Consider the following 24,004-nt stretch of genomic DNA (forward strand, 5'->3'; position numbering starts at 1 on the left):
TCCAGTGGCCACTCCTTTCTCCCAGACACTGTCAGTCTTTGTTCTATTTTCAAAGAGTAATTAATTTCAATCAATTAATTAGCTATCAAAACAGAACTGCTAAGTTTCATTAAACAATTTCAAAATCATATTATTTCCAGACAAAAATTTCCTAAAATGCACAAAAATTAGCTACAGCACTCAACAAAGAGCATGACCTTAGATACAGGCTATGAAACCTTGCTGAGTGGAAGCAGTGGCAATGCTTTAAAAAGGCAGAAAATACAATCCTGACATGCTCAGCTGGTCACATCTGGGACAAGCCAATGTCCTTTCTCCCTCCCACTGTTCTTTGCCAGTGGGATTACAGTCCAGCAAGAAATCTCTTTTTTATCCAAATGTTCCATTGTATTTAAGGAGCGGTGAGTTAAAAAAAAACAAAACAAAAAAACAAAAAAAAACCACACAATAGAAATGCAGGTAGCAGGCATTAAAGTAGGATTTTCAAATGAAATTATGCTCTCGTGGAATCTCATGGAAGTGAAGATTCCCAGCAGCCTAAAATATGTAAAATCTCCAGCCAAGGAATGAAGGGCTTTGCTATTCATACGCTAAACACTACACTGAACTGCATGTATGAATACTAAACAATAAACATAATTAATTGCTACAAAAACCATCAGGTTTTCTTTTGAATTCTTCCCTGATTGTATTTTAAATAATGGAATTTCTTTCAGTTTCTTTCTCTTCTAGACCAAATGTCCACTTGAATATGACCACTCCTCCCCATCTCTTTCACTCATTTACATTAATCCCTGGTGCTCTAACTATTGTGTTGGAGCTATTGTGGACAGCTGGATGGTTTTTCAAGAGAAAAACCTTGAGGTGGCATAAATCTCACATGAGAAGTGCATAGAAAATACTAATTAATTACTCTAACCAAATACCTTTCAGTCAGATACAATTTTTATGGTTTTTTAAAAATTAGTATTTTAATACTAAGAAATACATTTTCTCAAAGACTCTACTCAGAGGGAAGCTGAGAAGCCCTTTAGAGTGGCCTGTTTTTAATCTAATAAAATTCCTGTAGACAAGAAGGAATAGCAACTGAGGAGTTAGTTCCTTGCAGCTTCACACACTTCCCCTGTGGATTTTGCAGCTATTTTTTGCTGTCATTAGCAATCTTTATTCAGGCTTTATCCACACTGAATAGCACCCTGCTAGTTTTCCTGTACTGCTATTTTGTTTGATGGCTATAAGCACATGCAAAAGTTAAAAATCAGTAGAGCTTTTTCAAATTATCACCCATGGCTATAGCAAGAAGTCTGAAGATAAGAAAACCATGTGTTTTGAAAGGCTTCAAAACCTTTTTCAAACCACATGGAATGGTTTGAAGTAAAATGTTATATTTCTGAGCATACTGTGGCTGCTATCAGTAATACTTAATGACTAACCTACTTCTACAAATTGCAATGAAAACACTTGATTAATTTCCTAAACCATGGTTAAAAGGAAATTCAGCAACTTTATCTATTGCCCACAAAGATAATTTACCTATGAGAGGCAAGCAGTGGAAATTACCAGCAAAAATCTCAGTTTCCTGCCAAATCTTGAAATATGCATATGCAGTTGTAAAAAATCACTGTGACACAATAAATAGCAATTCACATGCCATGCTGTAAAAGCATCAATTGCAAAACTGTACCAGCAGGCCTCAGACTTTGCCTTAGAAAGTTTTGAAATGTGATCAGTGTGGTCAATGTATCTTTGGGAGTACTTTCCATGATTGCTGGAGTCTCAGATAGGCAAAACATTTGCTTTACTCTGGAGGAATTTCCTGAGGTTCTGGTCCTGCTGGTTTACATTGCAAAAACAATCTTTCAGGAAAAGAACACAGCCACTGGAGTTTTCCTTCCAAAGAGCTCTGAGCCCACTTGAGTGCATTTTCAACGTTCCCTTCCAAGGCAGCCTGAGAAAGGGCTCTTTCTTCTTAAATTTCCTTAGGAGGTTCATATATTTGGTACAGCCCCAAGAAGGGCTTAGAGAGATTTCTCTTCTTGAAAACTTTCCTTGTTTCTTCATTGCTAGCTAGCAAAATTCCATTAAAAAATTCTAGGTCCAAAGGGACAGTAGCAGTGCCGAGGTGAACACTTACAGAGCTGAAAGACTGAAATCAGCATAGCCCATGATCTAAACTAAGAAATCAAAGGATGACAGGGACATTAAATGAGTACAGAAAATCTATTGGAGGGGAGGTGAGGGGGAAAGGAGGGGAAAACTCTCTTTTGCATCTTCAGTTGTTGTGGCTTGTGGACAATCTGTCCACTCTAAGCACTTCATGCTGTTAATTTGCAGAATGTTTATTGGCACATTGTTATAACTGTGGCCCTAAATCTGTGAGTATTTCTGTTTACCAGGGTTAAAGCAGCACCTCAGAGTAAACAGAAAACAGGGGCTCCACACTGGGAGAGTCAGGAGAGCAACTTGAAAGCACGGAGAGGATACAGGTGGTGGCACAACAGCTGAGCTGTGAGCCCCCCTGTGTTGGAGAGGGACAGGACCTGAGCATGGGGCAGTGCAGGGGGATGGCACAAGGGAGGCAGCCACAGGAGCAGGAACACACCAAGTGGCTTCTCAGAGCAACCTGTGAAGTCCTGAAAGCCCTGTCAGCCCTCACTCACTCCCACCAGGCATCCCACAGCACTGCACAACCATGTGTCACTCACACTTTCTTACAAATACCCAAATCAATCTGCTAACAAGTTTTTTTAAGCAAATTCCATTCACATGTGGAAAACATCTTTCACTACATTATTTAGTAAATGCTCTCCAATTTCATTTAAATATATTTGAATTTGCATATTTAATGCAAACAGTCGCAACTCTGAAGTTGATCCCTTTCTCGATTATTTAATTTATACTTCATTATAAAATGATATAACACTTCTTCATTAGAAGTTTCTTTTTATCTCTTTAATCACTGAGTGTTCTTTTTATGTTCTAGAACCTTGATCTAATAACGAAACCAAAAACCTACAAGTCATCGAGCAGTTGATTAGCATGCACTGCATTCATTAAATTTACACAGAGCGTGCAGTTTCTCCAAGAGCTGATGTGACCTTGTTTGATACCATCACCTCATTTGGACTGCAAACAAAAACCTCTTAATAATTAAGTGATTTCTCAAAAAGCTGAAGTAATTTCTAGCTTCTGTGAAGGTTGCAAACTACAAAATTAGAAGTACTCATTAAAGATGCCCCAAAGTTAAAAAAACAGTCAGTGTAAATTAATTACTACTGTGGATACAAACTAATTAGTTACCAGCATCTTTGAAAATATTTTTGGGAACAATTTATTGTAAAAACTTGCAAATCTTGTCATCCTTTGTAATTACCATTAATTGTTTACTGATAATCAGTATAATGAGCCTGATGTTTTACAGACAAATATGAATAAGCTATTTTCATTTAATACCCTAATCATTTTGAATCTGCTTTTTTATTTTGGTATCTTGACAGGTGACTGCAGAAAGGACAGAGAGAGCTGTCAGACACAAAGATCACTGAAATCAAGGTTCATATTTCTAGTTGCTATTAGTGGCTTTTCTATCACACCCTGGAAATTTTTGGATTGTCATGCACATTTGTTGGGTATCTGCCTCTGCAGAGCTAGAAACTATACCCACTGGATGGAATATGTTAATATTTATTTAGGTAATATCTCCACTGAATTCAGATAACCTTTACTAAATATATCTGATCATCACACAATCCTGTCATACTTTAAGATAAACTTACTTATTTCTATAGAAGAACAGCCTTTTTTCATAACCAAGCTGATAGTTTAATGTGAAACTCTAAGTAACCTACAAAAACAGCCCCCCATACACAATCTAAAAGGCTTTTTAAAAGAAAAACAAAAGACTTTAACATAACTAGAGCTAAATATGTAAATTATCCCTTAAATCTAACTTTTGAAGTCATCATTAATTGCCTCACAGGCCTCATTTTACATTAATTGTGCCTTCATAAAACACTCTCATTGAAAACCTAATACATGTAAAGATTCTTCCCAAATTAAATTGTCATTACTTTTCTTCCTCTTTTAGCTAATTGCTTCATTATGTACTTTTTAAATTGTTTTGTTCTGCAGGGATTAATTTTGCATGTATCTTCATGAGCTATGAAACTGTTACAGTGTGCTGTTAAACTGTGCCTGGTGTGCTGCTGGTTTGAACTGCAGGAGCCACTCTCCACCTGTGTCACACCTGGGGTAACACATGCCAAGGGTCACTTATGGCCCCATTCAGTTCTCTTCCAAGCGTGTCCATCTCACTGCCAGGCACAGTAAATAACCCACACATCAATCACTACGTTGCCAAGTTTATGTTATCAACAGGAAGAAAAAGAAATCACTTTTTGTCTTAAAAAGCACAAAAGGAGACTGAAAAACAGGATTACCACTGGTTTAGTATTCATGGAGCAATGTACTGTGCTGGCCATCTTTTATGGCTTTACCTTTCTCTCCTTACCACAGCTACACTTAGCCTGATCAGTCTCATTAATCTTGCACTGTGCCTAAAGACCTGACCATAGAATACAACATGGGGCTGGGAGGGACCCATAAGGATCATCAGAGTTCAATTACTGGCCCTGCACAGGACACCACAAGAGTCACACCACGTGTCTGAGAGCATTGTCCAAACACTTCCTCAGCTTTGTCAGGCTTGGTGTGGTGACCACTTCCCTGGGGAGCCTGTTCCAGTGCCCAGCCACCCTCTGTTGTCAGGTTATATTTTATGAAAAATCCCTTTGCCAGGATTTTCTCCTGAGAAGCTGCAACGCCTCAGAAAAGAAATGTAAACAATAATTATCTGATTGCTTGGAATGGTCTGGAGGTTGCTCACCAACAGGTGCATCTTTGATAGGTTCCATGTGAATTGTTTTTACTTAATGACCAATCCCAGTCCAGCTGTCAAGACTCTAGTCAGTCATGCGTTTTTTATTATTCATTCTTTGCTTGCCTTCTGATGTCTTCTTTCTCTTTCTTTAGTTTTTTTCATATCATATAACATCATATCATAATATAATAAATCAGCCTTCTAAAATATATAAAGTCAGATTAATCTCTCACCTCATCCTGGAAACCCTCACACCAACACCACAACAATTAATAACCACCCTCTGTGAAGAATCTTTTCCTAATATCTGAACTAAACCTCCCCTGACTCAGCTTCAGGCCATTCCCTTGGGTTCTGATGCTGGTCAGAGGAGAGGTCAGGCCTGCTCCTCCTCTTCCTCTCACAAGGAAATTGTAACTGCAGTGAGCATCAGTCTCCTCCCAGGCTGAACAGAACAAGTGCCCTCAGTCCCTCCTCACACAGCTTCCTCTCCAAACCCTTCATCATCTTCACTGCCCTTCTTTGGATGCTCTCTAACAGTTTAATGTCTCTTTTATATAGCAACACCCAAAACTGCCCCAGCACTCGAGGTGAGGCTGCTCCAGCTCAGAGCAGAGCGAGACAACCCCTCTCTTGCCCGGCTGGTGAGGCTGTGCTGATGTCCCCAGGACAGGGCTGGTCCTCCTGGCTGTGCCCCAGGACAGAGCTGGCCCTCCTGGCTATGCTGATGTCCCCAGGACAGGGCTGGCTCTCCTGGCTGCAGGGCACTGCTGACCCACATTCAGTTTGCCATCGACCAGGTCCCTTTCCACAGCACAAAAGCCCAAATTCTATCAGTATTATTAAAGACTGAGGCAAGAGCTCCTGAAGAATTCCCTGTTCAGCTAGGCTGGTCCTTTGCCTCACTCACTTGCCTTACATACATAAAGGTATCTGGCCTTCACACCTGTGACCTGAACATGCTGGATCCATCCTGGTGAACCCATCTCAGTCATCTACTCACTTCTGTACTACCACAACAACCCCTTGCTCTCTCTCACTGGTCTTCCTCTAATCTTTGTTAGATTACTAAATCAGTCTTGCAATATTGAAATATCTCAATGAAATTAAATTCTAGAGGAAAGCCACAAATATGGAATCTTCCCAGCTTAGGCCATGAAGACTTGGAATATAAGAAGGTACAGTGGCAATTACACTATGACTTGAAAGTGCAGGAGAGCATTAAACATGAGGCTAATAATGTACTAATTAACTTGCATCTCACCTGAGTCCATTAATGTGTAAGTGTATATTGAGTTAAACTGTTTTACTATTTCCCATACCACTATAAATAACACTTTCCTCTCATAAAACATAAATATATATATATATATATATATATATATATATATATATATATTACTTCCCAGTTGGTAATGTGCAACTACACATGCCCAGTTGGTGAAAAACACTTGTGAGAAATCTCCAAGGGCCTCCTCATCCTTCCTTGTAGGGTATAGTGATGTCCCGTGTTAGCTGCTGCTGTAATACTTTTCTTTCCTGCGGGAGCAGCTAATAAAATGTTCTCTCCCCAGAAATAGCAAAACCACAAAACTGATTCACTGGTAATGTATAATTACACATGCTGTAGCTGCAGATTACCTGCTGAGGCATTCATAAGAACAGAGGGAAAAACAATTATTCCAATGTAGGAGTGACTGAAACCAGAGCAAGCCAAAAAAACCCAATAATGTCATGACTGGCAGAATTTGGAGGCATGGCAATTACTTATTTTGTTCTCAATAGAGCCTTTCTTTTTTTAACCTGTTGGAATTACAATCCTGTAAATAGAGAATTTTAGTCTGTGTCATCTTGGGATTCAAATTGTTGACACAGTGAGGTACTTTGCAAAACAAAATTAACCTCAGGAATAATCCTGTGCACACAGATAAGCCACTGCTGGTTACACAGGGTGCCAGGCAAGTGCTTATGCCACACTTGCACTGCTAAGGAATTATTTTTGTCTTGGTGAAAGTGTGAGCTATGAAAAGCATTGGCTACATCTTGTAAGAAGTAACATTTGGTCATATTTACAATTTTTTTCTTTCAGGCTTCAATCTAGAAATAGTCTCCTCTTAATTCACAACATGGAAAAAAGCAAAATAAACTTCTTTCTATTTAAAGCTTTAATGCAAATTTAAAGAGATATCATTATATGAAAAAGCAGTATTTAAAAGTTATTTCAGAGTAACAACTAAGGATATTTCTGGTTTTGGACTTCTCAGCCCTTTGCCTTTACACATCACCAACCTTGCACTGTTGAGCAGCACTTGTGATCACGTACTGAGGATGTTTTCTGTAGAGCAAATCATTCCCTAGCGGCAAAGGATATTGGCCTTCTTACTGAAAACAAGCTAAAAACATGGCTTTAAGCCTACAAGAAGTGATGGTAGCTGCAAGTGCAAGAATGGGGAACATCTTGATTAATTATCCTGAGGCATATTTGGGGAAAATCTCCTCCTCCGCTTCAGCATCATCCTGTGAGAGCAGCGACGCTGTGCGCGACCCCTCGGGTTCCCCACCCAGAGCTGTCTTTAATAAAGGTCTTTTTAAAGGATTCTCCTGGCCATATTTATCACATTGGCACACCAGCCTGTCAATCTGCCTAACAAAACAGTTTGTGAGGCAGCAGGGTAAATCACTAACTGATTAACATTGAAGTTAACCCTGTATTTGAAAGAAGATAAAAGTTTCCTGAAGCAGAGGTGTTCAGAGGCAGCAGGTATGGGGCAGACCACTGTGCTGGCAGGGCCAAAGCACTGGTGAGCTGCTGCAGGAACTAGAACAAGAGCATGGCAAGGAGAAGGAGAAAATGTAACCCAGTGTAGCCTATGTGCTGTGAAACTTCACTTGAGCTTGAACACTGTTGGTGCACTTTAACATTATCCTCATCCTAAACCCAAAACACAGCACTGTACCAACTTCTAGGAACAAAATTTTCTCCACCCCAGCCATGCCCAGGACAGCTGTGCAAAGGCTTTCCTTAATAAAATCAGACATCTATTTACATGCAATATAGTCACAGTTTCACGTCATTTATGGGCTGTGTAAGGAACACTGACAGGTAAAATTGCTGAAAACTTCCAGGTAAAGAGGAAAAAGGGCAAAATGTTTCCCCATAAACATGGAGATTTGGGGCCAAATGTAAGTATCTTCACTTGCTTGTGATTAACGAAAAGAACACTATCCCAAGGGCAATATTATAAGAAAGATCTCAGGTGAGAAACAATCAGGATACACACACACTGTGGGGACTGGAAATGGCTGGAACATGTCAGCAGTCATCAGTTTCTATGCACCACATGGGAGAGACTCACTTAACTAACACGTTATGAAAAATCATGATCCCAGAAGTATGTTGTGGGGGGAGGGAGTTAAAGAAAAGACAAGATAGGTAAGACCCAAAAACACATTAATAAACCCCAAACAAACAACAAACCAAGACCCAGCCCAGAACTAAAAAACAAATAATAACTTCTGGAATTTAAAAACAATAGATTAGAGAGAGCCATGACAGACTTCACATCTCCTTGCTTTGCCACAGAGGGACCCTAATGTATGGAAAATACCCCGAAGAACACTGGGACTATTTTTTGCTCAAGTAACTAATTTCTCCATCTCTATTCATTAACTGCATTCCTCCAGTTCTCCACCATCAGAAACAGCATGAGATTCACAAAAGGTCTGCAGACAAACCACCAGACTAGCAAGAAATGAAGCAATTAATTTCACTACAGAAATATACTGTACAAAAGTAGTGTGCCACACTCAGCCTAACTATAAATGCAATTTTCCTCCTGGGTCAGCTGATGTAAAGTCCTGATATACCATTTAGTTGGAACAAGAGCCAATCCTTTTCCCTTAAAGAGCTTCTACCTTCTAATAAATTTTCCTCTTACCCATTTAAGAGGGCCATTATATCCTTGAGAACACGCATTCATCTGCAAGCACAAAGTCTTTGTGACACACAGAATTACTCTAAGTCAAAGCCTGGGCTTGCATTCCCATGACTCTGATGATGACTTAGTCTGGGACCTGAGGCAAATCACTGAGTATTTGTTAGGGAATCCCTAAAAATGGCACAAATAACATCTTGTAACAGATATTCCAGAGCTTTGTCAAGCATGTAGGCTGCTTTTAAAGACAAAAGAATTGCTACAGGGTTGCTTTTGATAGAAAATCTTCTTCTGACTTGAGTGGGAATTGGAAGAAGCCTTTAAGAAGCCTACTGCAAACTAGACATGAACCATCCAAAGCAGAATCTGACTGAATGCATCCAATTGATTGCAGAGGATGTGTAGGGTCTCCCATGGCCACAAGAACTGCTTGTGCAGGCACAAGAAGCTGAGCCCAAATGAGACTGAGAAACACCAGCCTTACACTCACATTCTTTTAAGGCAGTTATCAACACAGCTCCTGCTTGGTCACATGGATAAAAATGGGATTCCAGTCTGCCCTCTAAATGCAACCTGGTAATTTAAAAGCACACTTAAGTCCATTCAATTGGGAATGACTGAACAAAAAAGAAGCACCACTCATTCTAACTTGATTTTATAAATATGATGTTTCTTCACAGTAAATGAATCTTTTTAAACCCCAGTTAAAATGATTGAGCTGCTTAAAGAGGATTCTATTAAGTCTTGCATCAACCAGCCTGCCTTTTTTGTCTTATGAGGCAAATAAACAGATTTACAAGAAAACATTTGGTTGAAGAGTAAATAAAGAGTTTCTTCTAAGAATCAAATGCATTCATGTTTTGAACTCATCTGCCAGCTTCTAGCTCAAGGCAAAAGATTTCTATTAATATTTATTTAATTCCATAGACAAGGGTAAAAATCTTAGAAGTTAAAACAGTATTCCAAATCAGAGACCAAGAGAGCTGAGTAGCAGCTCGGAAACAAATTCAGAATCAAGAGAATAATCCTCCAAAGTCCTGTTCTCTGTGGCTTGTTATGGTTTGCCAGCAATGGATCCTTCAAATACAATTTCCAATAATTGGTGATTTTCTTGCACTCATATAACATAAATAACTAGATATTTGTGCAGATGATGAGGTGACAAACATAACTCCTGGGTGAGGATAGTGGGAAAAGTCTCCATTTGTCAGGGTCTAATTCCTCACAGAGGTTTTACATCCTCTGGAACAAAATCAGTGATATGTGGACGTGGGACCATGCTCTACTCACTGTGTTTAAGATAAACAGGTAGCTCAAATGATTCTAACATGTGCTTTTTCTGCAGTCAAAAATAAACTCTCCAGTTCCTCTAGATGTTTGCTCTTACAAGCTTTTGCAAAAAATTTCCCTAGCAGGCCATTTTGGACAGACAGTGTCTGCTTGTCCATTATCCTGAATGATAATGCTTTTCACACAGCAGAATACTAGAAAAATCTAGATACTTCTTTAAAAAAAGGAAAATGACAATGAAAGAGGAGGTGCAGTGAGCCATGCATAGTCACAGATTGGAGAGCAGCATTTTAAAAGGGAAACATTATTTATGGCACTAATACCATAATTATAACGTCGTTTTTGTAGAACAATGACTATTTTGATTAAGGCATTCATCATCAGCCCCACAGGTGAAAGCAACACAAGTAATGTAGAGATGTTCCAGTGCCCGACCACCCTCTCAGTGAAAAACCTTTTCCTGATATCTAACCCAAACCTTCTGTGACACAACTTGAGGCCATTCCCTTGGGTCCTGTCAGTGGCCCCCAGAGTGAAGAGATCAGTGCCTGCACCTCTACCTCCCCTGGTGAGGATATTGAAGACCACAATGAGGTCTCCCCTCACTGAGTCTCATCCTTGTATGATCTCAGACACACTGAGGATTGTGAGAAGAGCATTAATAAACTGTTAAACAATCTGTTTATTACAGCTCTGTGATTTGTTTTCATACAGCCAGATCCAAGCCAGCATAAATTCAGATAAGGAAGCATATATTATGCTACCTTGCACACTATAATCTGTTACAGATGAAAGTATTTTATGTAGGTCAGGCACTGCTTCCCTGGAGACAGAGAAAAAGCCATAAGGAAATCAGAGCAGTGTCAGGCCTTATTTCAGTGATCCAGCATACTCCAAAATTTCAATTATGCAGAGATTGTGTCTCTCTGGCCTTGTCTACCAACATACCAACATCAACTCCTCCGAGGCCAAGTGTTGCAGACCAGACAGGGTACATCTCATGATGCAAACCGAGAGAAAACTCCTTGCACTCACGAGGAAACAATAATTTTTGGTCAGTTGTAAAAAGAAGAGAAAAATCAAAGTGATGTTAATGTGTCCGTGTTCACAGGGGTTCTTGGATGAGGCAAGAGATGAGAATGTTGACTCCATGATCAGAAGACCTGATTTATTATTTTATGATATATATATATATTACATTATAACTATGCTAAAAAGAAATAGAAAGAAAAGGTTTCCTCAGAAGGCTAGCTAAGCTAAGAAAAGAATGATAACAAAGGCAGCTCTCAGACTCTGTCCAAGATAGCTCCATCTTGATTGGCCATTAATTAATTATAAACATTCAAGATGGCCCAATCAAAAATCCACCTGTTGCATTCCACAGCAGCAGATAACCATTGTTTACATTCTTTTTCTGGGGCCTCAGCTTCCCAGAAGGGAAAATCCTAAAGAAAGGATTTTTAGTGAAAAAGATGTCCGCGACAATGTTAATTTTCAACTCATTGCAACACTGAGCTGCAAAGTAAGTTTTTGGGAGCAGAAGGCAGCTCTCTGACCCTTACAGTGGGAAGAACAATGTTATTAAAAGAAGCAGTCTTGCATTTTTCTCTCCCTTTCCTTAAAAAAAGTGCTCTGCTGTAGCTGAAAGAGGGTCTGTGCTTCTCTCTGGCTGAAAAAACTCTTTATCTCTAACAGGCGGAAGAAAAAGAACTTCAAGAAACCAGAAATAAAAATGAGTACTTTTTGTTATATCTTGCTGTCTCAGGAGATAATTCTATATTCTTACAGTAAGTTCCCTTTTTTTGCTATTGTACAACAGTATGCTTATATTCTGGCAACTAAAAGGCTCAAAACACAATGTTACCTCTCCCTTACATTTCCTACCAGGGCTCAGAATTTAGTTTTATAACACACCACGCCATTTTTCATTACCATTATCTACCTAGGAATTCCACTCTTATCAAAAACCTGAGAGATTCTCAGAGAACAGAAAGGTGTTTAACTGTGAAGAGATACATAAAGAAGTACACAAATCACACACAATATTGCATTACAGTAAACAGGTGAAGAGTGTACAATGGAAAAAGAAAATACATGCACTTATGCACATTATTAATACCTTAATTCCCTTCTGTCTGGAAGGCAGCATAAATGCCTCTATATTCTACTTTGCTCCGCAATGATTTTCCTAATTCAAATAAACCAAGTAATCTAGAAAGGTTTTTCCCATCACACCTGAGAGAAACTGTTCTTACTGAGTCTGGGACCACAGGTAAGCAGGGAGATTTAGCTATCAACTCTGAAAAACTCTGTTGAAAGAACAATCCTAAATTCTATACATCTACCCTTGTCCCAGATTAAGTTCTGTAAAGAGAGCTATTGCTCTTTTTTCACTCCTCTCTCCTCAAATAAATGTACATGTATGCAGAGGTGTGGATCTCCTTTTCCTGCCACCATCCATGTTTTGGACTGCTTTCCCCCTCTGCAACAAGAAGTCAGCTATATTTTAAATGTAAGCCACTAGTACTGGCAAATTGTTTTCCTTACCCTGATTCCAAGCTCCACATTCTCTCCTCCATATACTTCCATGCCTTCATCCAGTAATCCAATCTCTTGGAAGTATTCTCTGTCTACTATGAAGCATCCAATCAGTGCAGGACTTCTGGAAGAATAAATCATCAGCAACCAAAATTAGCAGATAAATTATGAAGAATTTTATTTTTCAGGCACAGATTGTATTTATCATTGCTACGTAAAATGATGCAGCAAAACAGATTCTTAAGGAAGTATTTTTCAAAGAGTTTTATTCAGCCTTGCCTTCTAACATTCCTAATTCTAAAGTGAAATGAGCACCACTGAAGGAAATTAGAGTCAAATTACTGGACATAAATATTCACCAGAGCAGTAGGGATTTCAGTGCTAGTAGTGTGAGATCCAGGTGCCCCAGTTGTTTCTCTGTAGTCTCTGTCCTTGCTAAGTCCTCAAGTCTCTTGTCTGTGACAATTGCAAATGATACCCACTGATGTGCAGCTCTGTGTGTTTAGCCAGAAGCTAGGTTCAGCTAGAGCTAAAAACTTTTTTCTGTAAGCTTACCTAAAAAAAGATATTATTTCTTGAATACGACCATCCGGATAAATTTTTTTAATACAGAATCAAGAAAAGCCTGCCTTTACCAGCATAGCGTAACATTAGTCCATTACCCTGAGCCAAACCTAAACAAATCACATAGCTTTACTGGATCAGTAAACTCTATTTATGTCATGGTGTGAACCAACCAATTTTTACTATACAGAGCCAATTTTAATCAGGTAAGAGTTCAGCCACAGAGGGTACAATTTCACCTTATGAGTAGAGAAGGATATAGAGTCATTTAGCCTTTTCATTTTTCTCCTACCTTATAATCCACAACGGCAAGAAATAAATATGTCTTTTCAGATTATTATGCTGATATCAGGCACTCTAGTAATGACAGGATATTAATTAGCAGTACAGGAGAAATCACCCTGCTTTTATGGAGAACACTCAAGCTACAGCTAGTGGACACATCTGCTTTCAAACAATCATAGGCTCTCTTAATCACAAATTGTACAGTTCTACAGAAATCTACATATTAATGCCTCCAAGTGCTATAGCACCCATTTTATAACAATGAAAGACCATCTTTGATGTATTTATTAATGAAGAAAATAGCAGAAAACTTATGCTTCTTTTATGATAAGGTACTTTTGCCTTTGTTGTTGTTTTTAAATGTTTCTCAGTGAACCTGCTTCCCTTTGCTATAATTCTAAAGGAATAATGGAGGCACGATAGAAACCATCCATCAATACACATGGCTTTGTTTGTTGGTGTGTTTGTTTTAATTATCCAACACACACATGCAGCATATTGCACTGAATTAAAAAAATGTGCCAGGGAAAGAGCTAGGGAACAAACCTGAAATTCATAAAGTACACTCACTCCCCAGTCCTCATATGGAACAGAGTTTGGGGGTAAGATGGAAAAGTATATTCGCTCATCACTTTGTGTTTCACTACTTTTAATTTTAAAAATCATAATAATTACTCTGTATAATTAATCACAGGATCATAGAATGGCTTGGGCTGGAAGGGACTTCAAAGATCATCTCATTCCAAACCCCAGCCATGAGCAGGTACATCTTCAAACAGATGAGGTTGCTCAGAGCCCCATTCAGCCTGGCTTTGAATACTTCCATGACTGGGACATCCACAACTTCCCTGGCAACCTGTTCCTGTGCCTCACCACCCTCACAGAAAAGAATTTCATCTCAATATCTAACATAACCCTGCCTTCTGTCAGTTTAAAGCTGTTCCCTCTTGTCCTGTCACTATCCATTTTTGTCCCTCACTAGTTTTCTTGGAATCACCATTTAGGTACTGGAAGGTGCTGTAAATCTCCCTGGAGCCTTTTCTTCTCCAGGCTGGACAACCCGAACTCTCTCAACCTGTCTTCACAGGAACATTTTTATAGTGTCAACAGAGTTCATTAACAGCAATAACTATTTCTAATGATGCAGAAATTACCCCTTTTTACATTCTCTTTGGCAAACCTGTTAATTTTTATGTCCTGCTTTCCAATTCTAGGTTCTGTTCATAGGTCAGTGCAGTCCAGAGCGTGTTAAACTGACAGAACCTGAGAAATGCCTGCCTGCAAAGATAGCTACTGGATGAAAAACAGCTGCCAGTGCTGTTTGAGGTTCTGCTTTCAGGAGGCAAAAACAGCATTCACACTTCCTTTCTGCAGAGAGCTGGAGCACAGGTACCAGTGACCTCCTTGGAATGAATGTGTGTCTACAAGAAAGGCCTGTAATCTCAGCAGAGCTGCTCAGTGGGTTCAGAGGGTACTGCTCCCCTCCCTGAGACAAAGGTTTTGTTCTGTACCAGTCTAACAACACTCTGGACATGGTAAGAAACTACAGGCCCAGACTGTCCCAAAGCAAGGACCCAGTACAGCCTTTACTCACAGTGTCAGTGACCAGATATTAACTCCTGGGACACAGCACAGCTGTACACCTATGTGACAACATTAGAAAGAATACAGCTGTCAGATCAGCTCTGCTTATATAATGTAACTGCAAAGAAAATTCCATTTCTGGCCTGTAAGCACTAAATTAGCAGGCAAGACATTTGGAGAATGGCATGCTGCTGAGCAGCCCTGCCTACCATTCCACTTGGGCAGAAAACCTATTTTAAAAGATCTACTGAAAACAAAAGTTTCCTTTAAAAACATCTACTGAAAACAAAAGTTTTCTTGATGACTGTGTAGGCATCAAGGACATTTAAGTATTCAAAGTTTACAGTCAGTAAAACCTATCACACAGCTGAGCCCACTTGCCCCCTGTCACACCCAGGAGAGCTTTTAGACACTGTAATGTAGTTATTTATTACCTTATTGGAGCAGTTGTGTTCTCCAGTTTCCACCAGGACTTAGGAGGGTTCAGATACCTGCACCACAGCTCCCAGTCAAACCCTTGTGCTGAGAGGGGATACTCCTCTATTTCAAAATTATCATACTTAATGTTATCGAATGATGGAGAAATTACTCTTTTTCTGTTTTCTTTTATCCTGGTGAGCACTGGTTCAGCCCTAAAAAAAAATAAATACACTGTTAAGATTACACCCATGCAAGCATAGCACTGATGGAAATCATGGAGTAGTTTGGTTTGGAAGGAGCCCTTTAAGATTATTTAGTCCACCAGCAAATAAACAATATAGCAGCTAATGCTGCATTTTTTAGAAGGAGCAAAGTCTAAAGCTGTTACCCAGTCAGAGCCATTTCTGCTTTGAGATGGTGTTTTGACAGTGCAGGATTTGCCCCAAAATAATACAATGCAACATATTCTCTAGGATGCCCTGTTGTTAACCTTGATTTGAGCTGGTGGATGGAAAAAATGAGTATCTGCATACCATAGAGCATTTACACCCTTGCTACCAAGTAATGATAACTTCAGGCTCTCAACACTATCAAGGACATCAGGATCAGAGTTAATGATATATCTATCCTAGAGACAGAAGCTCTTGCCTTTTTACCATCACTTATACTTAAGGAGCAAAGGAGATATTAAATCCAGACTGAACACGTTAAAATACATTATTTTAGTTATGTTTATTTTTGCAGAGTGGCCAAAATAGCGCTTCTTTGTTTACACTGCAGAACGTAAAAGAAAGATAGTATTTTTTAATGAAGATACATTCACCCTCATGGGCAAAGGGCTACATTCCTGGAGGAGATTTTTAATGTGCGGTTTTCTAATATGATTTAACTACCTTGTAATTAGATCAGCAGATTACTCAAACCATGAAAATGTATCTAGATCATATTACACAGCACAAACACGTTTTTCCTGCTTGTGTCCATGATTATGTCTGAATTTTCATTAAAAAGCTCAGAATTCTAACTCACCCTCTAAATGCAAGAGGAATGCCAGTCAGTAATATATCAGCAGTGCTTGGAAAAGGTCCCTGGGTCAGAGAAATGGAAGGAGGCACATACCAACCCACGTTGAATTCCACATGGGCATCGAAGAGAGCGACGACCGGCGCTGTGGCTGCTCTCCAGCCGCTGACCCGCGAGCGGATCAGCCCCTCCTGCTTGCTGTGCCGGACAACCTTGATGAAACCAGGCTTGTGGGCATTCACCTCATCAACATACTTCTGCAGCTTCTCCTTGAGCTCCTCTGGAGAAGGGGAAGTATTGAGGGTTAGCAAGAAATGTCAGCTTGACAAGAGGTAAAAATCCGTTTTTTCTGTCGTAGATGAGCGATCCCCATCCGGGGAATAAAGTGCTCTGACTCCATGATTCCAGAAGGCTGAACAAATGCTGTATTAAGCTGTATTATATTACACTAATACCATATTAAAACTACACTAAAGACATACTAAATGTTGCCAAAGAAAAATACATGACTGTCTGGAGACACTCACAACACAGCTTTGACCCAATTGGCCAAGCAATCCAAACAACCCTTACTGGTGTCCAGCTAACAAATCACTTCTGATAAACAATCTCCATAACACATTCCACATGTTCCAAAAAGGAGCAGCAAGCAGAGATAAGAATTGTTTTCTCTTCTTCCCTGAGGTTTCTCACTGCCTTCCCCAGGAAAAATCCTGGGAGAGAGAATTCTATCTCTCTCTGTTCAGAGAATGTGAATACCACACTTTCAGTAAAACAGGAGTGGCCTTCACACAGCTACTCAGAATTCTCAAACAGTCAGTCTAAAAGGAGGCAAACAAAAATGAGAAGGACCATGAATTATTTAGCAATAAAAAATTTCTGATATAACTATTTAGCCTACATGACTGCCATCAGAATCCTGGAACTGTTTAACAGTAACAAGCCACAAAATGAAGTGTCATAGCTACATAAGAGCATGTTATTTCACTGTAACAAAAAACAAAGCACCTGTCCTATATTTCCAGGAAAATAAATAAAAAGCCTAAGTATTTTCCATGAATCTTCTCTACCAATATTGCAAGAAAAAAAGAGAACTAAGAATAAAATGCATTATTTTTCTCTTTCCATTTTTCTTTCTAAACTTTGACAACTGGTTTCTGTCTCTACTAAAAAGTTCAACAACTTTTGCTCTTAGAACAAAGACCAGTAAAAGCTCTAGAGAAGAATCATTCCTAATTAAAATATAAAAACTCTTAGATCAACAGCTATCATCTCTCTGGTTTAAAGACCACTGCATGAGAAAATGCAATATGTGGAGTATAAATATTGTGTTCACAAATATTATTAACTGAAAGTAATGTTCGCTTTATTCTTTATTAGCATTCCTATGTTCTATTTACATTATGGTATCACTCAAATTCCCTTTGGGACAATAAATTCCCTTTATTCTGAATCTCTCCACAAAACCAGGAATGTCTTTGCTCTGATGCAGAATAATGCTTCTGTGGCTATAATGCTATACTGGGCATTATCCAATCTGCATTAAAGCTTAGTGCTGACTGTGAAAACTTGAGCAAGCCATTTAACTTCTCCTGAGGAACAGCACCAAACCTGCCTGAGTGCAGGAAGCATTTGGACAACCCTCCCAGAGGGTTTTCTCAAGTGAATTTTGGGGTGTCCTGCCATCGAGCCCCAGGCAGTTTGAGAATCTGAGAAATCAGCCTTTCACTCTGGGAGCTGGCCATCTCCAACAGATCAGGACAACCAGCATGCTGGAATGGGTAATGGCACAGAAAATTAAAAGCAAGCACGCTTTATCAGCCATATTAAAGATTCATCCTTGGAAAGGAAGAGGGTGTGTGCTCTCTTGAGCTGACAGAACAACAGAGCTTATCAAGTACAAGTTCATCCTAAAGTTCATCCCTGTTTGTAAAGGCTCTTGGACATTCACCAGGTGTGATGCAGCTGGTTCCTCCGGCCTTGCAGGACTCTGCATGCCACGGACCTTTGAATCAATGAACTCTGCATGAACTGAGAATACCACAGAAAAATCCTGATACTTACAGGTTTTCATAAAAACAAGAATTAAAAAGAAACAGTCTGCTGATCATGTCCATCACGACATTTAAACTGCAGCAATATTTTAGGAATTGACTGGATATATTCCCAAAATTTTCAACATTACATTGCCAATATATATTCAATTTGTTTGTCTGTGACTGCATTACCTGGAATAAACAAAATGAGCCACTTACATAGCATAAAACACTCTTCTGTTTTATATTAGACTTGCTGCTTATTGATCAATACACTTTTTCTCCTTTATGAAGTAAAAAAAAACCCACATTAATTTCTTTCATGCTTGTGCCAAACTACATGTTCTTACTGCTCACCCCCTAAGAGAGATTTGTAGCAAGCACAGAACTATCAAACCAATCACTAGCTAACAGCACATTAAATTGAAAAGAAGACATTTATGTTACTGTAAGTCCATGCACCTAAAAATAGCAGAAACCCATTCTCTATTCCCAAAATGCAACAGTGCAGAGGATGAATATCAAAACATGAAGACTAAAGCTTTTTTCTTGGTGTAAGTGGTTGCTCACAGCTTTGCAATACCAGAGGCTTTATTTGCCACATGAATGCAGCATCACCACTGAGGATAAAACATGTGAAAGGAAAGCAGGCTCTAATCAAGGACTCGAAAATCAGTAGCCTTGACAGAGTCATTGCTCTCTCAGTCACTCCACTTCAGTAAGTGGGCTATTCTTACTCCTGCTTTATGCATTTCCTAATGTGGACTGACTTTAGAAGCTTGAGTAAACACAAAATCTATTTCATAGCTAGGTGTAGAATGGAAAGAGATGGAAATGGAACAGAAGCCCAAACCTTGGCTTGCCACCAGCGTGACTTCAGCTGCACATCAGAGCTGTGACACTCACTAGGCAGTGCACGCTTCTGATTTTCCGGTTGCACTGCAGCTCTTTGCAAATGAAGTGGATGGCCTGAGAGCATCTCAGGGGAACCTGGGAGGCTTACCCGTGGTCAGTCAGCATGGAGGAACCATCCCCTGGGCTTCAGGATCACCACAGGAGACAGAGCAGTAGTTTTCGGTCAGGCACTTTCAGCCTTTGTTATTTAAAACAGATCAGCTTTGCTCTGCAAAGGCAGAGTGCTGAGCAGAGCATTATCTGCGCCCTTTGTCTTACAAGACCTATTGGGCAGATTCTCCCAGAAGAAAAGATAAAACTGTGAGAAAAATGGATTCTTTTCACTCAGCCACAGGACAGAGACGACATGCTACTGAAGTTTAGAAAGACACAATTTTGGAAAACACTTAAAGATGACTTAGCAAAAGAGCTGAGTCAGTTTTTTCCCCATGCATTCCATGTCTTCCTGAGTTTTACATGAGAAATCTGAGTTAAATTGTATTTGACAGTTTTAGAGCACCCAGTCCAACTGGCCTGAATGATGGGACTCTCCCCCAGAACTATTCATGCAATTTGCTATGGCTCTGATGGTCTTCAGCAATATAATTTCAACCCAAGTTCTTTTTTTTTTTCCACTTCAAGATATGTTGCCTGAATAATGAACAGGCTTCTTCATTAATTATTGTGCTTCACAGCTTTATGTCACCATAGAGAGAAGACAGGGAATAGGCAAATCTGTCATCTTCAATACACTGTTGATTCAGTGTCTAATTATGGAAACAAACAGGCTTATAAAGATAGATACATTAGCCTTTCAGTGCAGAATCTCTCAAATAAGGACTCAATGTGACTAAGCTGAATGAGGCTCTGCAATTGGAATGAAAGAGCAGCCATATATGGAATGGGAAAATGGCACTTGGAAATCTTGCACTCTACCACCTGTCTCTATATGGTACAGATGTCTGGAAAGCACAGCACAACTCTCCTCACAAATGTAGAAAATATAATTAGTGTGCCATAATTATGTTTAATATTAACATAATTAAGTTCAAACTCTTCTAAGAGGTTGTTTGTTTATTTTTAACAAATTGACAAAGATTTTGTTTGTCAAGTTCTCCTACTCAGTATGACAAAGCAGTGCTAAAGGATTCACACAATTTTGCCTTCTTAGGAATCAGCAGAAACTAGACAGGATGGAGAAAGGAGCATGAGGAGTTAGAGGCACGAGCCACTCCATTTTCTAGAATGGAAAACCATCTACAGATCATGCTTTTCATCCAGCTGCATGAAGTGTGCTACCTTTTGTAAGCCTCTGTCCCCACTAAGCTGAGAAGTGAGCAGGCTCAATGCCCAGTGCTGTCAGGTGCCTCAGCCCCTTGGTGTCTTACAGCAGCTGTGGGTCTGGCCCCAGACTTCAAATTTCAAAGTAATTAATACAGACAGCCTTGCCATAAATAACAAATTACTGCCTCACAGTCATGGAGAAGGAGCTTAAAGAGCAGCTAATTAAGGCTAACTTTCAGGAACTTTCATACTTTGCCATCCTCCCACTCTGAGCGCTTGAATGAGCTTGCATCTCTCAGAAAAACCACGTTTATGAAGCCCCACTATGTTTGGCTGAGACATGCATTTTATTGACCTTTTTCTCAGCTGTAGCTTTGCCAAAAGAGCTAAAATAACAAATACATAAATAAAACAACACTCATAACATTCTGCATTTTCTAAAGCCTAAGAGTCCCTGCTGACTCTGGCCCAGCAATGCATGCTGCATTGCTACTGCCATCTCTGCAAACCTTGTGCTCTTCCTTTAGAGAAATATTTACTTTCATGTCAAAGGCCTGGGAATTACCATGCCCCTCTCCACCTTGGCCCTTGGCACAAACATGGCTTATTTTACTGTGAAGGGAAAGAATTACTTTTCAATACAGAACTAGGTTTAAATTAACAATTGTGCCAAAACCAGTGGATTGACATGTTATATGAAAGGGGTAAAATCCTGCCAATTCATGTTTTAATCTCTGTGTGTTCACTGAGCTGCCTAGGCACACTCTGGTCCCCAGATAAAGGAAAGTGTTGGACATTTCCTTGGATCATAAAGGACACTTTTAAAGGCAGATCATTACAGCACCTGCAAGAATACAGGAGGAGTTTATGCTTGCATTTGGAGCCAAAAGACCACTGGCCAGCTTGCTTCTGGCAAGGATCCCAGAGCCTTCCTGAATTCCCTGTGCAGCAGGTCAGAGCAGGATCCACTGCCCTGCAGGAGGGCAAAACAGCCACCTGGCACAGTTCAAGAAGTTGTTCCACCACAAGGGCTGCTGCCACCCTGGAAACCTCTGTCTCATCAGGTACATCTTACTTCTGCATGAAAGACCAGTATATTGGCAAAAAAGACAGAATTCACACAAGCCAATTAATTATAAACCAAGATTTTTCTATCTTTTTTACCCAATTATTTTTGGCTCTAAGTCTTAGCAACAGGAAGAGCTGCTTTTCCAACTTTAACATGTATTAACATAGCTAACTTACTTTCTGGCAAATAAAGAAAGCCTGTTGTAGCAGGTTTGCTGCAAAACCCCTCCTCTCTTCCCCCTAAGTCCCTCTGTAGGCAACCAGCCTGAATTCATGTAATAACTTGAATTCATGGCAGCAGCTAGGCATATAAGAGAACCTGTTTTGTTGCACTTGATCTAATAGCATATGTGGATTACATCACTTATTTCGTATGCAGCTCAGTGCTTCATCATTTTTATTTTTCTTACCTCTGGTCCCTTATCTGTCATGCTTAAGTGATCACCTCTCATCTGTGTAGCAGAAGCAGATAATTCCAAATGGAAAATATTTATAACCAGACAGAGGCATGTAATTTGTAATGCACGTGTGTACAGAGAATGTCTGCAGCAGAGGGTAACAAGGCTCAAGCAGATAAGGAGGGCCTGCTGTGCACACCTATTTAATAGCCCTGTGTTATCTGGTAATAGATAAACCACCCAGGGGAAATTACCAACATGATGCAAGGAATTGATCTGGACAGACATCAGAAACAAAAAAGCAGTGGAATCCTTCTCCTCCACTCCCATACCTAACTTGCACCGTTGACAGAGATGCATTGTCTAATCTCAGAAGTTAGGCTATCCTCATGTAAAGACAGAGAGTGTAATGAACTTTTACAGTCACAGCCTTTGCATTCAGCAAGCCCAAGTCCCAGCTGCTGTCAGACCTCCTCAGGTCTACTAAGATAAATTGCCTACAACAACCTATTACAGCTCACATCTTGGATTACAAGCCAAGGGTTTCTTTAGCACATGAACAGCACCGTTCTGCCACAGTAAAGGCAGGGAAAAGAAATGCATTTCCCCTCTTACCCCTATACTCACACATCCTTCGAATTGCCCAGGAGAATCTATACAGAGGAATGGGAAGTTTTCAAGGGGTTTAATAGGGGCTGCTTTGATCCATTCTCAGCTCCTTCACAAACAATCCCTCTGCATTTCACTGAATCCTTGTGTAAGGACCTAGGTATCCTATAGCAAAAGGACAACACATAGCAAATAAATCCACCTCAAAATAGCAGTTAAACAACTTCCAACAAAAAAACAGGCTTTGCAGAAGAAAACTGTGCCAGCAACTCTTCCATGAACCATCTAGCAGACATGTTCACTACTTAGATTTTTTTGGTTTTTTTCTAAAGGACATATATTTCCAATCCCAGCCATGAAAATGGGATGCGACACTTCAGATCATTAAGTCATACATAGAAATATTGCTGTGCCTTAATAAATCCCAAAAAAGTAAGGAAAGAACTATGAAAATCATCTTTTTGAAACTCTTGATAGATCAACACTCTGTTATGGAGGAGGGGGATACAGAACAAATAAATATTACAGCTGTTATTTTTTGTTACTACTAATCTTCTGTCTTTATTACAAGGGTTGTAAGTCCCTTTTATTTCCCTTCTGTTATTTATTGAGTATTGCTTGAGTATATATCTGTTTTCACAGCACTCAATTCATGTAAGGGGTATCCCATCTTAGGGATCACCAAGCCCACATTACAGCAGCAGTCTCCCAACACTTTGCAAGAAAGAGACATAAATTGAGATGCCAGATGAATCTCCAAGGTGACAGCAGAAGTTGGAGGAGGGGAGGAATAGAACCTGGATCTCCTAAATCCCAGGGCTGCACATAATCACCACACAACTTCCCTAAGGCTGTAATTCTGCATTTTGAGCTGTGGCCCATATGGAGCCCTGAGAACTCTGATTCAGAGCAGAATCAAGGGCTCTTCCCCATCCCTGTGCCAGAATTAAGAGGCAGCTGATATCTGGGATCTTGCTAATGTCAACAGAAATGCACTGCACCAAAGGAGCTGAACAGTGCCATTCCATCCCACCAACAATGGGAGACTCACATGCTTACCTCTGAGTACAGAGCAGGGCTTACTGAAGAAAAGTGTTAGCATTTGGAGAGGAAAAGAAAACAAATTTCCTCTCAGGTGAACACTCCAGCTCTTTAAGAGGCAAGGCAGGACTAATAAAAAGGCACAAAATGTCTTTT

The 24,004-nt window shown here is 39.8% G+C and overlaps 1 protein-coding gene across 3 annotated transcripts in view; it reads right to left on the reverse strand.

Moving 5' to 3' along the window:
* GALNT18 (polypeptide N-acetylgalactosaminyltransferase 18) overlaps positions 1 to 24,004 on the reverse strand; it is a 215,458-nt gene that overhangs the window by 60,681 nt on the left and 130,773 nt on the right. For all 3 annotated transcript variants that reach the window (XM_063160599.1, XM_063160600.1, XM_063160598.1), the window contains exons 5-7: positions 16,615 to 16,798; positions 15,510 to 15,707; positions 12,652 to 12,766 (exon numbers count right to left, since the gene is read on the reverse strand). In XM_063160599.1, coding sequence (XP_063016669.1) covers positions 12,652 to 12,766; positions 15,510 to 15,707; positions 16,615 to 16,798 — 497 coding nt within the window. The remainder of the gene's footprint in view (positions 1 to 12,651; positions 12,767 to 15,509; positions 15,708 to 16,614; positions 16,799 to 24,004) is intronic.

The sequence above is a fragment of the Melospiza melodia genome, chromosome 6 (genome assembly GCF_035770615.1).
Source record: "Melospiza melodia melodia isolate bMelMel2 chromosome 6, bMelMel2.pri, whole genome shotgun sequence".
NCBI lineage: Eukaryota > Metazoa > Chordata > Aves > Passeriformes > Passerellidae > Melospiza > Melospiza melodia.